Genomic DNA, 18,596 nt, shown 5'->3' on the forward strand with positions numbered 1-18,596 from the left:
AACCACAGGTTAGATTTAAAACTAATCATTTAATTCACCAAATTAGAGCTTGGGTCAGCAAAACACTGAACACGCTCTGAAATGGCAGCATGTGAGTGATTCAGCTCACAGTGATGTGAGTTTCCTGGATCTATTGATATAACTAAAATTAAGGAAGTGTTTTTTTGGTCCAGATCCTAGGCAACATGATTCCATCATGTACTCGATTCTAAGGTTCCAAAAGCAAATGCTAATCTCTGCAAAGTAAACACAATTTCATGACGGATTACATTGTCCAACTGTTTCACAGTCACACAAAAAAATATGACCAAACAGAAGAATCCACCTGCTTATCTCAACCTGCTGTTACTCAACCAGCTCACTGCACACATTGTTCACCTGGGCAGCAGATGGACTATGACTTACTAAAGCAAATCAAATAGTCAGGAGACTCTTACCACACTCAAAGTCTGAGATGAACCTTCTGATTCTGGCCCAATCTACAGCAGTGAAAAACAACAGTGATAAAACAAAAATGTTACCACATGATGCAATTCAGCTACCTGGCAACATATTGTGAACAGGTGTGGCAATGTTAACATCCTGGAGGTGTTCCAGTGTCTCTGTGTGGAACAGTCGAAGGGTAGATCCAGATGTGAAGGCAATCCAGACTCCCACTCCAGCCACAGCCATGTGAGAGATTACCATCCCTTCCTCTTGATGGGCTTCAAAGTGGTTCTGCAAGAAAAACAAGGGCTCTGTGGGGAGATGCAAGTCAAGGATATCACTCAACCTTTCTTACTAGCTTTTCAGTGCAAGCACTGTATCTTCATCCTCTTTGACAAGGACAAAGCTTCCTCTGCCTTGCTCAGAATATGTTCTGATAGCTGTGTATGATGTGTTAATTGCCCTGGGACTTTTTTTGGAAATATATCATTATTACTATAGAAGGATTCTCAGCTCTTGAGCTAGGGTTCCACCTAACAACAGATTAACTCATATTTTCTGTTTTTTTAAAAATATTGCATGATAGGGGCTGGCAAGCCCAAAACAGCTCAGACTTAAAAGGATTTAATATTTCTTTATTTATACTCCTTTGGGGAAACTACCACAGCTGTACTTTTATCTACAGCAAAAATTCTATTTCAACAATAAAAAAATATTTTCTTTTGTTCTGCTGGGGGTCTTTTCATAACAAGAATAAGAGAACATAATAAAAAGTCATTATTAGAAAGTAGAGTGTTTAAGAATATAAACACACAATTTGCTCAATTACACACATAACAATGTCAGCCTTAATATTGCAGTTTGGTTTTTGATGCTTCTGAATTTCACAAGCATTAGCTATATTGTTTTCCTGTCCTTCAAAGAATTGATGCTTCTCATTATAAAAGCCAAAATCCTCTTTCTAAATGTAAGTAACATAACACTTTGAAGATAGACCTTTTTCCTTGATCTAGAGCCAGTTACAACGTGGCTCCAGGAAGGCAGAAATCTCTCTCTCTCTATGTCTCTATTAACATGTGAGAAAAAGCTATAGTAAAGTTTCTTAATCATTAACAAGCAGGAGGGATTGTTTTCCCCCCAGTTTTGTCTTGTAAGAAGACTGTCTCTGAAGTTGAACACAGCCTTTTATTGTTGTGCCAGCTACTATCAGAGAGCCAGTCTGATAAACACAAAACTTACTTAGCTAAATAAATGACAGACTGTTCCTTGGAAAAAAATCTCTCACTGAAGGGTATGGAAGTATTAAGTGCTCTAATAATCACTTCACCTATTATATATTCTTTATTACATTTGCAGATAAAATGCAGAAGTACCTCCTCCTTCCTTGTGAAATACACATTTAAGTTTTCCAGGTGTTACAATTAAGCTACATTTCAGCTTTTTTTTTTTTTCATTTAAATCAAAATATAATAAGGTTATAGATATATTGTCAAAATTTTCCATCAAAATTCAACTAACAGGCTAAGATCAGAGACAAAGAATAAAAAATTAGGATTTCCACAAAGAAAAACTTTTGGTATTATGTTTACTAAACACTTAATTTTTTTTTAATGCTTTGCTACTGCATAAACTACTATTTTCACTGAGAAATCTGCTGTTTTTAGAGGATGGGAATTATCTTTTGTGTTTTTCTTTTGTTAACATTATTCTCCAAATGTTCAGTTTTTGTAAACGAACAGAATTTTCTCTTCAGCTGTCAGGCAGTGGTTCAGTTTTTGAGTGTTACTGTATTACCTTTTGATTCTTTGAATAATGACACTGCAGAATGTAAGGTAAGCAACTCTGGCAGACACATTAATATTCACTGTTTTCCTCAAGTAACCAATATTCATTCATTACTAAATGATATACACAATTTGAAAATCATAAGATTTATTCAACAGAAGAATTTATCCATAAAAACATCTTTCAAAGTCAGAAACAGCCCTTATGACTAGATTTGCTGACATTCTCATCATGCATGTTCCATTGAAAAAAAGATTCTATTTACTTTGTTTATACACTCATACATTCCCACACTGGTGACTAATTGGCTTTTGAGAACTCCCAGGGGATAGACCCATGGCTGCTGAAGCAAACCTGACCAGCAACTTGCACTCTTTGATATTAGAAGAAAAATGAAGAAGATTGTAAAAAAAAAAAAATTCTCTAGAGGGATCCAACCACAGCTGTCAACTGTGTTGGTGCCACTGAAAACAACTTGCACATGCATTTTTGTCACATTCCATTTTTACTAGCCAACTCATTATACTCCCACTAAGTCTGTCCTGCCATTTGTACAGCTGGCTGCTGGAACACACAGACCCACTTGAAGTAAAACTGTGTACTGCAAACACAACAAGACCTGTAGGAAGAACTACTCTTCTCATTGAAAGGGTCCTCTAAGAAGGAACAAGAACATACTCCAAAACTGCACTTTCTTATGCATAAATTTTTGCATAAAGGACAGCTTTGACATCTACTTCAATTACACATTTATCTGAAAACCTTTGAGCTGGTCTGTTACTTCTAATTTTCTTTTCTTTTTATAACAAGAAATACAGATACAAAGGAAAAAAAGATGTCTTATTCCTTCTGTTATCAAAAGAATGGAATTAATTTTCTTTTTCTCTTTTAGTTTTCATACCTACATTCCTCTTGCCTGGCTTTTCCCCCTCAGGCTCTCCCATTCTGACCACAGCAGCACAGGAGCTGCAGAAGGCACCGTGGATGCCACAGCCCAATGCAGCTCACCGGTGTTCCAGCAGTGTGGGACACAGCAGAGCCCTTCTTTTGAAGGAGTGCTCACTCACACCAAACTGCTGCACCAAGAGATGAACCACGATTTCTCCAGCTCCAGGTGAAGAGGATAATGGGTGCCATTACCCTCAACATCCAACAAATGTCTTTCACTGCTTTAAAGAAGTTACAACACACATTCATGTATAGGGATTTCCATATTTTTGTTTACTCAGCTGAACATTTCAGTGTAACCCATGTATAGATAGCAAAGTTTTTAAAGCAAGACAAAACAGACTAGGATAGAATCACACTCAACCAGTGACTTTATTCTATTAAATCACTTTTTGAAGTTTTGAAACAAGCACAAACTGCCTTTGCAGAGTACAAGGAGCTCCAGGCACAGAGCCCATTATCAGATGTAGGTCTGGACCCAACAGCAATACAGCTGTCAAAACTAAGTGACAAATTTCTTCTTCACAGAAAGAGGATCAGAGTATGTAATTAATATATAACAGCAATTGATGCATTTCTCATGTGTGCCCTGCCAAGGATCTTGAGGCATTGTGCCAGTTTGGGGCATTGTGCCAATAAAAGACATTACCTAAAACATTTGATTACAGTAACATATTATTAGAACAAGTGAATTGAGAGTCTTCCCCATATCAGAGGGGGGAGAAAAGAAGAAATGAGTAATATCCAAATCAAATACACATAATGCCAAACCTGCTCATTTACTTAAAATTATTTAAGAAAGAAAAAATCTTAAATAAAAATCTTAGCAGAGCAAGGAGGCATGGAATGAGATTGTCTTCAAGGATAATGTACTTTGCACTAAGCAAATGCACAGACAGTTAAATATGAGATACTTGTGAAGCAAAGAGTGCCTCACAAGGAAAAGTTTAAAAAATAGACTTGAATATGCTCATGGATTTGCACAAACATGGCCTTAAAATCTTGCCAGATGCCTTTACAGGTAATGTACATGGTGCAGAGCACATAGTACACATGCATGATAGTAGCAATGAAGTAGCAAGCAGCTGCATTGCAGGGTACATGGAGTATCTCCACATTAAGTATATGGGAAATATAAAGGAGTTCTGTAAAGAGGGCAGAGTAACAGGTGAGTGTTGTGCAACACTTGGATTCCTGCTGACAGAGAGAAGATCACGTTCATGCAAAAGATCTTGAGTCAAATCATTACAACTTTCAACAAGAGAGAGCACAGAGAGAGAACAAACATTTCCTTGCTCCTGCTTCTACCCATAGCAAAGATTCTGCTCTTCACAGTAAGGAACAGGCAGCTCAGAGGTTAAAATATTTAATATAGACAGAGTTGAAATTGCCTCATATGTTGTATAATATCAAAACAATATTGCCAGTCAACATGGGAAGGACAACATAGCAGATCACTTTTGGAAACATAAAACTAGGAAGTTATCAAAACAGGTCACTAAGTAGGCTGCAACACTGAAAACATTAGTGACCTGTTTTAGTCACAGTGAGATGATGAGAAAAAGATCAGTATGTCTTAATATCCATAAAGGAGCAACAGAAAATCATCACTAATTCACAATTCTATGAGGAAGGTGACACACTATGCCATGGATATTTGTGTGAAATTAAAAAGATGATCTTTAGCCAGACATACAGAAAATCATCATGTTCTTGAACAAAATTATTTATATTGAAAAAACATTACTCAACCCATATGCACCATTTCTTGTATGTTGCTTGCTGCAGCACTTATTGTGTGTGCAATAGACCTATAATAACCTGAGCTCTGAATACAACAGATGGCTTAGTTGAGAAATGAGAAGCAGCTTCCTGTGATGCTTTTGTAGGAAAATCTGTAGTAACAGCTGAAAAATGAAACTGCCATGTCTGAGAGATATTGGTAGAGTACTTGTTATTTTATGTCTCCAAATTTCTGTTTTCAACACTGCAGTCCATGACATTTTACTGTATTATGACAGAGTAAGCTTTAAACATTCTTTAATCCTCAAAGTTTGTTTAACCCTGGGTTTGTTCTCCTCTGCCAAAACAGCCCAGCATAGCCCAAACTGCAGCCATACCACCAGACTTAGGGAGAGCTGTGTTACAGAATTAGGCCAGACTTGCCAAACCTATTTACAGAGATCTGGCTGTACATATCCAGCCTCACACAGGAACAACCTGGCTGTGATTTCTTACTGTTTTCCTAGTGAGAATCTGAGAGATTTTACTAAAGTCTGTAGAATAGCAACCATGTGTCCAGAGGCTGTGAAACCAACAAAACTCCATTTCAAGCACCTATCCAAATCACTCATCCAAAATCCCTCCCTAATCATACCATTCAAACTACCAACAAAACAAACCTTAAAGAAAAGCAAAGTAGGAGAATATACAATCCAAGCATCTTATCAGATGAAACAAATCTCTCAGAAAACACAGAGGAAATTAGGATGTTAGCTATTTTCCTGAAAACCCATGACAGTGACTCACAGAATCAATTGTACCAAACAGACAATTGTTGGGAGAAAACACGACCATCAAAGAAAAAAATGCAGCAACAAAGCACACAAAGAAGGAGGCTGTGAGCTCATCATGACTCCTGTTAGAAAAAACTTCATGGCTGTAAACATCATGCAATTCAGTGACACTCTATTGTAGGTTGAACTCCTGATGCTTTAATAACTCTTAACTTTGGACTACTAAGATGTTCTTTTGGTGAAAGCTGTAATTTTGACATAAATAAGGGCTTAACATTTTCTGGAAAATGTGGTCATAAATGTGAGTTTGAACCCTTAAGACTCTTTTCTCATTCAGAAAAAGCTGGCTTTTGTGTGACTATTCATCAGAAACTGCTCTTATGCAAATAAAATTTTTCTAGGCTACCGAGAAACAAAACTCTGAAAAACTATGCTATGAAATTATTGCAATGTAGAATTAACATCTAACTATATAGAGGCAGTCTTAAGTTAAACCTTCTTCTGTAATTAACATAAAATGTGCCTATAGGCACCCAGTTCTCTGCTGCTTTACCTCAGATTTAATTTTTAAGAAAATCTCTTGCCCCAAATATTTCATCATTTCCAAGCACCTTATGGAAACCAGTGGGTAAATGGCAGCAAGGTCTGATGAGACATCAGCAGAGAACACAACAGCAGAATTACAAACTAAGGGAGTGAGATTTCAAAGAACTGAGACCACATTCAATAAAAACTTCCTGAATCATGATGCTTCTTAAACACATTTTCATCTTTAAAATTTCACCATTTATACCCTGAAGCATAATACGTGAGCAATGCTTTTAAAAGTGTTTACCTCTATGGAATGTGTCACAGTGCTGATTATAAAAATTTGTCCACCACATGCAGCCCAAATGGTCTCCTCCATCACAAGCAGACTTCTAACAGGCAGAACACCCAATTTAACTATCTTCTGAGGTTCTGTGTTCCATGTCCCATCTTCAATAAAAAAAGAAGAAAGGTTATACACAACCAAATGGTGATCTTTGCTTTAAAACAGTTCTGAAAAGTCCACTGCTTGAATTTCTGCAAGTTGCCACTTCAAGCTACACTGTGATTTGTGTATGATTTCTTTTAGCTTCCAGGATAAATTGGCAAGGCTAAAACAACATTAAGGAGAAAACCCAAACCTAAGTATTCATATAATTGTCAACAGAGTAAATTTTATCCAGATTAAATAATAATTCAGGAATACCACATTGCTGTTCTAATTCAGCTGCTTTCCTTTCCAGAGGAAATACAGTCAGAAACCCATGGCTGACACAATTGTCTCCAACCCAGGAGGAGCTTATAGCCAACTTATTTCAAGAGGAATCAATTTCTAACTAGGACAGAATCATCCTTCATATGCAAAATCATCAGGAAGATTTTTACTGTAGGCTGTAATGAGTGCAGTTCACTCTCTAAGAGCATTTTGATGGAATGGACCTTCCTACTACCAGATGCTTCAATTAAGATGGAAATTAGGACCAAAAAAAAAGAAGAAAGTAAAACTTGGTCTTGTGCCATACCTTCACTTTTCTTACTTTTTCCTCTAATTATAAAACCCACAGTGTTTTCTTTCGACTGCATTTAGCAGATCTAAATTAAATTATGCATGTGCATGTGGCACAATCAGTTATTCAGAGAGGCTCTGGTAAGAACTGCATGCTTCCACCTACTGCTATGGTCACTCCCAATGGCCATCTCTTTGAAACAAGGACTAGGAGGTTACTTATCCCCAAATTTAAGAACCAGCAACATAGGCTTCTTGAAACAGTTGTGGCTTTCTCTTTGATACATACAAATTGACATGTTAAGTACATAAAAAAGAATTTTAATGTTTTCATACTAGTTTATATATTGTAAGTGCTCACAGAATATAGTCTCAGAGATGACATTTCTATTTATTATGATTTAATAATATAAAAATCTGTTAAAAGTAACTGGGTTTCACCCTGAGATAAAATATTTCAAAAAGCACAATTTCTTCATTGAAAGCCTTCTTCATGCACAAGCTGCAGAAAAGTTGTTTACTTTTCTGACACTGGTTTCAACTCAGTACCCACTTAAATTTTGATTGATGAGACTAAAGTAAACACATCTTTAGGCAAACACTTCAGAACAATTTTTTTCTTTTTCCTCCTGAAAACAAGTGCATCTTCTATTATTTGCTTAGGGAACGGGGGCACAAAATGTCCTGCTTCACCAATCACAATAGCAACAACAATAATGAGAAGCCTCAGTTCTGGAGTAATTCTCAAAATTTCTGTCATCTCTGAGATACAACCTTCGCTGAGTCATTCTCAGGATGTGGCCCTCTTCTGAAAGCATCTTTGTAGAAGTGACATTTAGTTTCAGGCTGTCAAAATAATTTTCATTATTTCAGTTTGCATCGAGAAGAGTGCTTCCAGTTATTAGCCTGCAAACTCTCCCAGTAATGTCAGAGTCACTCTGTGTTCTCTATGACTCATATGTACTGTTAGTAATAAACAAACTTCGGGAAAAGTTTCCATTCTTTAGCAACCACATTACCCCCCAATTCAATTCTAAACTGGAGGCTGCCCATACTCTCTGATTGCTGCAAGCACTGCAGGCAGTGCAGAGCCTTCAGAGAGTGCAGCTGCACAGGTGCATGTCACAATTTCCATTGCGCGAGGGACGCCGACTGCAGAAGTTTAACAACAATCTGTACGTAGCACCATTCCTAGGGATAAACCCAGCATCATTCTGCTACATTCTTCCTGCCTTTTCTGAAGGACAAAGACCATGAGTTTGGGCAAGGAGCAGACATGCTGAGCAAAAAGCTATCTTTTCTAGTTATATTTTCACATTGAAAAAAAACATTATTATAAAACAAAAGTTCACAGAACTTGACAAGTCTTTCTCTTAAATACATTCAAGGCATACATTAATTTATACATAAAGCATAGCTGATACTGAAACAACAGGAAAAAAAGGATTTTCAGGACCTCAACTGTGGACTCATTTACATTTTTCTTAAATTTCTTTTTTTCTTAAATCTGGACCTTTATGCCCTGAAGTTCCATGTAACTCCTCAAAGGACTAAGCATTAAGCCTTATTAAAAATTTCTATCAATGTAAGAAGGTGCTTTCAATACTATCAATGTTATAAATACCATCTGAGTTATGAATATCTGATTCAACATTATGCCTAAAAATCTCAGTTCTCACAGAACAATTTCTGTTGGTGTGTGTGTTAACACAGTACTTGACAATCCAGTTTAAGAGTTCCATAGGATTGGACATACAAAGAAGGTGAGATAGAGGACTCCTGTCTTTTGTGTTACCACAATTTCTTGAAAAAAATGCCTGAAATCCCACCTGATTTATCAGCCCACTCTACCCTATGACCCTAGTCATGTGATAAGGCTATTCTCTGGTGCTTTTTTATTTCCTCCTGCAAACACTGATGTCTTCTAGATCAGAAAGCACCTGAGACAGAAGAGGGGAAAAAAGGGTAGGGGGACACTCTCTGGTCTAGTATTTAGGACAGTATTCAAAGGATGTCTCAGCTGTGTTCTGGATCCTGCCTCAGTGAATGATTCATTAATTATACAAAGTGGAATGGCACCAGGAGGACAAATTAAGCCCTGTGCATCTCCTTTCATTTTGTGGCAGCCAGAGAAATCTCTTGAGAGTGGAAAGCATGGGTAAAAATCCACTCAAGCAAGGCAAGGGATTAAGCCTGATTATCCAACATACTTCTGTAAATGCTTTAAACACAGGCTGCTGGCTAAAAGTAAGATCACAATTTCATTTTGCTGACCAAGAATTTTATCACCCATCCCCAAAAGCACTTATCAAGTCTGTGTAGGGCTCACAAGTGGTTTAACACTAACAAAATGACACTTTGAAGAAAACATAATACTCTTCTTGCCTCTCTCTCCAGATCTCAGCAGACCCTGTTCAATACCTGCCTGCACAGACTTCATGTTTGACACTGGCTATTTAATATTATCTGTCTGATCCAATGTCCATTGCTTCTAAAATCTAAGGGAAAAGAAGCATTATCTCTAACTGACTTGTGTAAACACCTGCAGATTCAAGACATGCTTATGTGAATAGTTTCAACAACTGGCACTATCCAGGTACTTAAAATTAGTCACAGCACTTGCAAAAAGAGATAAGGAATAGCTTTACTTGATGCTATAAAATCCTTTGCTACTTAATGATTAAAACAGGTTTATTTTTTCCTGGCAAAAGAGAAAATAAGCGAGAAATAGAAGTCAAGACAAAACTTTTGCCAACAGAAACTCAAGGCATGTCTCATGAGGATATGAATTGCAGGTACAGCTGTTTGCAGGAAGAGATGTGTCTACAAAATCAAAGATAGAAATGAATCCAGGGGCTTCTGGAAATTAGATGTTATATATTTATGTTGTATATAAGATATCTGATATTTGCATATTAGATAAGTATTTTTAAAAAATAGAAGACAGATTTTATACTAATAGATAAGTGTTATGTCACTGTGTTATGCCACTATTTTTAATAACTCTTTGTAACTTATGTTTCTCCAGAAGTTACATGCCATAGTTTACACACCAGTGTTGAACAGTATCTTGCAGTACATATATCAGGCTCTTTAGCTGCATCAAAGTAAGGTCTCTCATGCTCAGGATATATTTCTCAGAGTTCAGTGTAAAAGGACATTATTTCCATTAGTGCATTTTGTTATTAGTTTTGTGATTTTTATATGAATTTGAAAAATTAGTTATCTTCCTATCTGATTAAATTTGAGTAAATAGAAGAACTTTTAAAACAATGTCCATTTTATAGGAAAAGTTTTAAAACAATGTTCATTTCACCCTTCTGTGTTTGTTCCCACAAAACCCAGTGAAGGAAGCAAAATTATTTTACAATAATTTATAAGAATATGCTTCCTATTATTAATTTAGAAATATTTTAAATATTTAGTACTTTTAAAAATTGTAATTATCTGGTGCACTCAGGTCTTCATACGAGATAACCTATTAACATACAGTTTATTTCCTCAGAAGGTCTTTTCAAAGTTTGTAGTAGTCCTGCCTTCCTTTATGCTTTCAGTCAAGCTGAGCCGAGCAAGCGTTTTTGTTGACAGCTTCCTCTCTTGCTTAGCAGCACTATTGATGCTTTCAACAGAGCTGCCAACACAGCCCTGGGAACAGCAGGTCTTGGTTCATTAGTGCAGTGGAGCACAAACATTTTTTCCATCACATGGTACATAAGCCAGCACTGTGGAGGAGTAAATGGTACCTACAGAAGTCAAAAGTTTAGCACATTCCTGATCACTTGAAAATGAGATGAGACACTCAGGCTTGCTCTCCTAAACAATGTGTAACTAGGAATGTCCTACACTGTACATGCATACTCAATTTTTCTCCCACATGCATCAAATTCTTCAAGCCAAATAGCTGACAGAGCTCTTCCTACAGTTATACAGGGGGTGGTACTGAGGTCCTGGCATGAGATACACAAATAAGACTGAAAGCAACGTCAACATATTTCTGGTGATGAGTATTATGTGACACTGCAAAGACAACAGTATTTTATCTCTGTTTCAGTATCGCTGCTCTAGTCCTCTCCCTAACAGCTTAATACCACTGTTTATTTTTCACAGCAATACCTCTCACAATGTCTACTTGAAGTGGCAATCACATGCCAGAAATCCACCCTTCAGACAAGCTGGAGTAGTACATGGATCCACTCAAGCTCTGACTTTGACACCAGCATTTTACATTCCACATATTCTTCCTTTCCTCAATTTGTCAGAGGACACAAGGGTCTTACCAAATACATCAAGGTACATCACCAGGCAACTGACTTGCTACTCCTTCACTTTTATAACTGTTTCCCTTACTCTTGTATTTCCTTTCAGTTTTTGTCATTTTCCTAGATATTAATCCTCTGAATGTGCTCCCTTGATTAGTGTCACAAAGCCTCTTTGGTCAGGTAAGAAATCAAAACTTCTGACCAACTTCAGAGTTCCCTAAGTTCTTACCAGTGAAGTCTCTTCTGTTCTGTGCATGGCCAAAATTGCCTCAGCTATTATTCCACTGGACCAAACTCTTACTGAACTACTGAAATATTAATTCTTCTACTTTCTGCCACAATAATTCTGAGTTTTTATTTTCTTTTTCCTGTTTCTCTGCTCTGTTCTTTACATGACATTATGAAAAGGAAATGTATATCAATGTCTAGGAGAAAGGAAGCTGGAACTGACTCCAGTATATCAGGAACAATCCACCTATATTATATAAAGATTGTGATTTCCCTTTCCTAAGATACTTTTGTGAATGGAAGTCAAACACGCGCTGACCTTTTCTGCTATTACATCACTCACAAAACACATCTGCTGGGCTGTCTGCAATCATCACAAAGGGGTTTTGTTATGTTTTTTAAACAAAGACAATACTACACACTGTTCCCTTAACCTCTTCTAAGCATGTTTTGCATGGAAATATTAACTCAGCCCGAGGCAAACACTAAAGGCAGAATTTTTCAGACTGAAAACTGTGCAAAAGAGAAATTTTGCAATCTGCACCACTCCCCTTCCTATACAGAACAGCATTTAATTCACTAGCTGTCTCACAGTTCCCAAAACAAATCTTCTCACACACATAATATAAAGGATTGGTGATGATAATTATCAGGGGTACTGTTTTTACAATCAATGTATTAGCTGACCTGCACCCTAGTGTTCTGGTATCAGCACCTCAAGACTTTCAAGTTTTTGTTCAAATATATTAAATTATGTATTTTTAAATACTTGAAAATACATAGAATACTAAAAAGTACTTAAGTACTTTTTAACCTCATATGTGAAAGTGCATGGATATAGAGGAGTCTCACTAAAATATGACCACCCTCCAGAAAGGAAGTTGTGCACCTCCTACTTTCCCACTAACATGGCATTTGCTCCTTGGTTTACTGTACAGACTTCTCAGTTTCCATTTTTTACTACTTCAAGACAAGATTTTCTTCAGCCAGAGCACTCTGGATGCTGTTAATGTGACATAGTTCCCTCGTAAAGAAAGTCAGAAGAAAGCACTTGCTGTTGGTAAACAAACATCACAGATGTTTATATGCACTGACCTCTCTGAGAACAACTGGAAAAATTAGAGCTGTTTGGGTAAATGACACAAATGACACAAATCATGGCTCTCTGACTATACAGAGGAAGGAATCGAGCTTCAGTCACTCAACTGACCCACACAATTTCTGCCAGGGAGGAAGTCAAAAGGATCCCAACTCTTATCACAGACTGTGAGATAGATTTTCATCCTAGAAGAAAGGTTATCCTTTCTCATTCATGGAATCCTGTAGCAATCATTTCTCCTGTGAATCTAACAGTATTTGTCCTTCTCAGGCTTCAAATCAAGATGCAATGCAGTGATATATTTCACATTCAATTTTAAATCTTCACTTAATCTCCTTTGTGATGACAGACTGAAACCCAAGCTGAAGCAGCTGAAAAGTAACCTCCTCTGCAGAAGAGAAGGCAACCCTGATGAATTGCACAAAGCTCCTCCGAGGTTGCATTCCCCCTCCCTCTCATTTCACTGCTTGGATTCCTTTGTTTGGTAAATAGGTCAGTGCTCATAAAAACACCCCTCCAGGGCTGACTGCCTGACATAACCACAGCAGCCAACATGAGGAAGATGGATGCTAACATGGCAGCAGCTGAGTCACACAACTTGGGGCATGGAGAACTGAAATAAGCCACACTGATCAAGCAGTAAGGAGAGGAACTACAAGATTAACTGACAAGAGTCAGAAAAATATTGTTATTTCCTATCTCAAAGCTCCAGGGACCATTATACTGACAAGCTCTTTGAATATCTCACTGCCCAAAACCAGTGTCTTCAGAAAAAGACAAAGAGAGGATACTATGACCTTGTTCAATGCAATAACCTCCACCTCATAACCAGCCTGTAATGCAGTCTGGTTAACAGCTCTGCCCCACCTTTGACACTCTCTGTAGATATGCAACCCATGAATCCTTTCTTAGCTATACTGCCAAGAACGTCAGTTGTGTTTTTGAAGTGGTCTTTTCTGGAAGAAGTTGAGTGATAGTAACTGCAGTCTTAAAACAACTTAAATACACCAACACCTTTCAGAGAAGATGACAGATTCACTTTAATATCCCTCCCAGGTAGAAAAACTGAAATACCAAAACCATTATGAATCTAGGATCAAGACCTCATTCCTGTACCTCAAAAGCAAAGTAAAAAAAATGCTATTCAGTGGTAAAAAAAAAAAATGTTTTAAAGGGAACTGAAATCTAATGCCTGGCTTTGGATCAGAGACAACAGCTCAACAGGAAACCTACTGGGATGAAGACAACAACTGGACAAAGGAAGTCTCTTTCCCAGCACTTTTTCCCAGATCCTTTGTTGCTTGGGAAAAAAAAAAAAAAAAAAAGGCATCCTGTACCTTTCCCAAACAAGCTCTTTATACAATCTAACAGTGGACACATAATTTGGCCCAAGTTTACAGATACTGAGTTTGGTTCCTCAGTTAGAGACTGAGGATTTAGTAGCCAAGGTACAGTGCCACACAAATTCAGCTACACTGTTCACAGGGCCCACCTTTTCAGAGAAGCATGACAACCATCATTACTGCAGCTCACACAAACAAGGCAGATCTCTGCTGGCTCTGTACCTTGCAAGGTTAGGAGTCTCTGTGCTAACATTTCACTTAAATTAAGGTTTCAAACCTTGAGCAAAGCATCACTGATTTTGAACTGAATCTCTCTCTATATATATATGTAATACTGCAGGGAATTTAGTGAGATGTACTGGAAGCACATGAACCAGCTCTGGAAAAGACAGCTATGGTTCAGAAAAACTGCCTGGGATTCTCCTTTATTCAAATTATTTTAGCCAATTATTTATACAAAACAACCAACTGTGATGCTAACAGAAAAAGGAGGTGTACCATAAAATACATGAACTGCACACACAGGAAAAAGACTTATGCCATCTGTACAGAAAAAACAGGGTTGTCATTTTAAATGAGATATATGGAAATCTCTACCAATAGGGGATTTCGGTGTTTCATAAACACCAATACTTGGTAGTTGAGAGAAGTAAGTACTGTGCTTAATACTGTAAAGTATTAGTATTATATAAGTACTGTGTAAAATACTGTGTACTGCTGTTAGCACATAAATTTCTGGACTCTTGCAACACTAAAGACTTCAAGGTTTAAGCTAAGGGGGAAAATCAATTGTCATATGCATGTACGGTAAAAGTGGGAACAGTATCAAAGTTCCTACTATCCTTCAAAAAGAGACAAGGCTTGTCAGACATACCGGAAAGTGCAGTAATCCTAGTTCAGCAGTTTTACAAAGAATTTTCAGAAAATACATTAGTGGAAAATTACTTCTGCCAAAATACACTGACATGTCAGTTCCTCAGGATGCCATCAAATCATATCACTATGCAGCATTACCTTCTGCTTTTGTGTAGATTGAGACATTTCCATTTACCAAGCCAGCAAACAAGTACTGAGACCTATATGTTAAGCTCATAACAGTTGATTTTTCAGGAGTGAAGAAGTGTTGAAGTCGAATTTTCTTTGAGCCTTGGCAACTTTTGTAAATAGAAATGCTATAGAAAGAAGCAAGAAGAAACAGACCTGTGAAATTTTGTTTTACATAGTTCTTGCTAGAATATGCAAAAGAGAAGTTTAAAATAAAATATTGGGGGAAAGAGGATTTTTTCCTTCAATTCTTGACACCCAAGAATGTCTGCGTAGACAACTTGCAATTACTTAACATTGACATATGACAACACATTCATATTATCTTGTCTGCAGAAACAGTTATTCAAAAAAGAGACATAATAAAAATTCTGCTCAAAGTCCTTATTATGAGTCTATCTAAAACTTTAATTAATTAAAAAAATATATCTATATTACATGGAGAACTAGGGAGAAGAAAAGAAAAACTCACTACCAGATACCACTCAGACTTAAAATTTCCACAATTCCTATTGATTGTTACAATGTGTATGGTAAGAATATTGTTAAATCTGGAATTAAATCACTGATTTCTAGAAATGGCATTTTCCTTGGAAAATTTTGCCCTCCTTCATTTATACTAGTTACAAACACCTTCAAAATCACTTGAAGTTACACACTTATGGCCTCACTAACTGTAACAAGATCTGTTTGTTAACTGACCTATAAGTTGAGAACATGTAGCCTTGTTCTTCAACACAAATCAAGGGATGGCTCAGTAGGCCATCAGTTCAAAGACAGCAAAGTAATTCATGTCAATAGTAAACAGCAATATTTTCTTTTTATTGTGACAAATCCTGCATAATATGACAAGGCAGAAGATTAATGGACTCCTCTTTGCCATTCTGAAAATTTTCCAGTACCTGAAGATTATGTTGTAATGTTACAAAAGTAGTATCTATATTTTTCAGGTATGATTAACTAATCCTCTTTCATCAAAAAGATGCCCTGCTTTAATTTCAAATACCACACGGTATCTTTTTAAATAATGTAGAGTGCATTTTACCCTTGATTTAAGTGGAAAGGATACCTTGACACTTGGATACTTTTTTCAAAAGTAAACATTTTCTTGGAAGTATCTCAAACAATTTTGCTATAGAATAGCAACCTTAATCAATAAATCATACACATTACACCAAAACCAAGAATCACCTTCCTTCTTCCATGCCAAGGCAAATAGCAGGCACATTAGAAGTTTTTGCAAGAGCATTTTCAGAGTCTGGAGCTTTGTTTTGCTCTTTCAGCTTCTCCTCCTCTGGTATGTAGACCATGCAGAGAATCCGTGATTCCACATTGAAGCACTCAATAACCTTGGGGCTGGAGCTTTGAAATGAGACTATTGCAACCTGGCCCATCTGGTTAGTACAGCTGCCAATCTGAAATGAAAAAAAGAAAATTAAAAAAAAGCACAACAGACCTTGACTGATACTTTTCTCCAGGAAGATCAACAAGTACAAGAAAGAATGGCTGGAATGTTAACTGGAGAATGCATCTCAAGTTAAATGTTCATTAAGACATAAGAGAATAATTCAGCACAAATATAAGATATATCAAAACATTATACACACAAACTTGCCTTCTACACTCACAAAAAAAAAAAGTTTTTAAAGCAGGAATAATAGTATGGCCTATTCTGATATCTGCATCAAATGTATATACATTACATAATGCAGTTACTGTAAGTATCTGTGCAACATGCTACTTTAAGAACTGGTGTTCTAATTGTTTCAGGTTCTTTTAAAACAGGTAATATAGCTGAGGCCTGTCCTTTGCACAATAACAGCTCAACAAAGCAATGCTCCATCCCAAAAGAAAGAGTCTTCTAAACTTGCTGATTTCTCCCTGATCCAGAACTAAGTATCATGAACATGTCCATAAACTTGACATTTCAGGGAGCCCTAAAGACTCCCTAGGGATCTCCCCAGGGAGAAGCAAAAAAATCTACCCAAGCACAGTATATGTTTTTAACCCTTTCTGTTTACACAAAATAAAATAGGAAAAGAGAAAGAAAGAATATTTTGTAGCAGCAGAAAGATTTAATTTGCATGTTTTTGCAATTACTGTTTACAAATGGCAAAGACAAAAGGAAATTATATGGGTTGCCCTGAAAAAGACCACTAAGAAAAGCTATTTCTAACTTTTAATTTGTAAGGGTTCCCTTAAAATTTCAGTATTGTAGTAACTAGAAAAGCTCCTGAAATCATTAGCTTGCCTTTTTTTTTTTTTTTTTCTTTTGTGAACAGCTTCTATCCACCTCATTTTTTTCTGCTGGAATATCTGCATGTCTGGGGTCATAGCAATATGCAAAGTAAATTTTTTTCCTATGCAGATTTAAACAGATTATTTTTGGCTAAAACGTTCTTGAAATATGAAAACAGACAGTAGGACAGTGCAAGCTCATATGGGTTTAAGCAGCAATTGTTACAAATTAGCACATAACTCCCTTCTGAATGTGCTCAGCGCTTTGGAATTCGTTCTGTGCTGCACAAATCACACACACTTAACTGACACCCTACAGAGACCAGCAAGATCACATGGACAAATTAGTAGCTAACCCTTTAAACAAATAAACAAAGAGAAAAAAAACAACCCAACATTTCTTTCACACCTACACATTGTCGACAGTCACAAAAAGCAATGGAAAAAACCAGGAGACAACCACTTTCAGATTTTACTTTGGGTACAGTGTAAAGATTAGACTTACCCAGAGAAAACCATGCTCCACAGCACAGGAATCTGACTCTGTTTCTCCAGCAAGGTATGGCTCAGGATTATAAGCAGCACATTCAACCTTCAAGGAGAGGAAAAGAGAGCTGTTAGCACATTAGAAAAATAAGCCTGTTTCTGTCTATTTTAGTTTGCAATCAACAGAAGCATTTAAGGATATCAAAGAATCTCATAAGGCAAGGAGTCAGTTCAGTTCACCCAGCCTCCCCTGGGCAGGGTCAGCTGCAGAGATATTGTTCCTGACACATTCCTCATCTACCCCTACAGACCTTCATGGTCAAAGACTACAAATTCTCTTTTGCTGATCTGCTCAAATGTTTCATGACTTTTTATTAAGTTTTTTCATGTCCCCAACCTGACACCATCCTTAATGTAATGTAATCATTAGCCTGTTACTTCTCATCTCAGACACCAGGTACTTACTTCTCTTTCTCTGCAGTGTCCTTTTGCATGTAAGGCTGATATATGTCATGACCCTGCCTCATTAGGCTAAATTAATACTATCATTTAATTATATATAACTTTTTTAAACAACTGATTTTTAAATTTTTTGGTTTTAAACTTATTATTGCCACTTTTTCAACTAACATCTCTCCAGCAGATATATCAGCCTCATGTGTATGTTTAAGAGCACAGAGTTTTCTCACC

The 18,596-nt window shown here is 36.9% G+C and overlaps 1 protein-coding gene across 3 annotated transcripts in view; it reads right to left on the reverse strand.

Moving 5' to 3' along the window:
- The window catches only part of ARHGEF10 (Rho guanine nucleotide exchange factor 10), a 108,389-nt gene that overhangs the window by 11,597 nt on the left and 78,196 nt on the right, over nt 1-18,596 (reverse strand). For all 3 annotated transcript variants that reach the window (XM_018920163.3, XM_018920153.3, XM_018920149.3), the window contains 5 exons: nt 17,926-18,012; nt 16,374-16,597; nt 15,153-15,310; nt 6,511-6,653; nt 543-717 (listed from right to left, as the gene is read on the reverse strand). In XM_018920163.3, coding sequence (XP_018775708.1) covers nt 543-717; nt 6,511-6,653; nt 15,153-15,310; nt 16,374-16,597; nt 17,926-18,012 — 787 coding nt within the window. The remainder of the gene's footprint in view (nt 1-542; nt 718-6,510; nt 6,654-15,152; nt 15,311-16,373; nt 16,598-17,925; nt 18,013-18,596) is intronic.

The sequence above is a fragment of the Serinus canaria genome, chromosome 3 (assembly GCF_022539315.1).
Source record: "Serinus canaria isolate serCan28SL12 chromosome 3, serCan2020, whole genome shotgun sequence".
In the NCBI taxonomy this organism is placed as follows: domain Eukaryota; kingdom Metazoa; phylum Chordata; class Aves; order Passeriformes; family Fringillidae; genus Serinus; species Serinus canaria.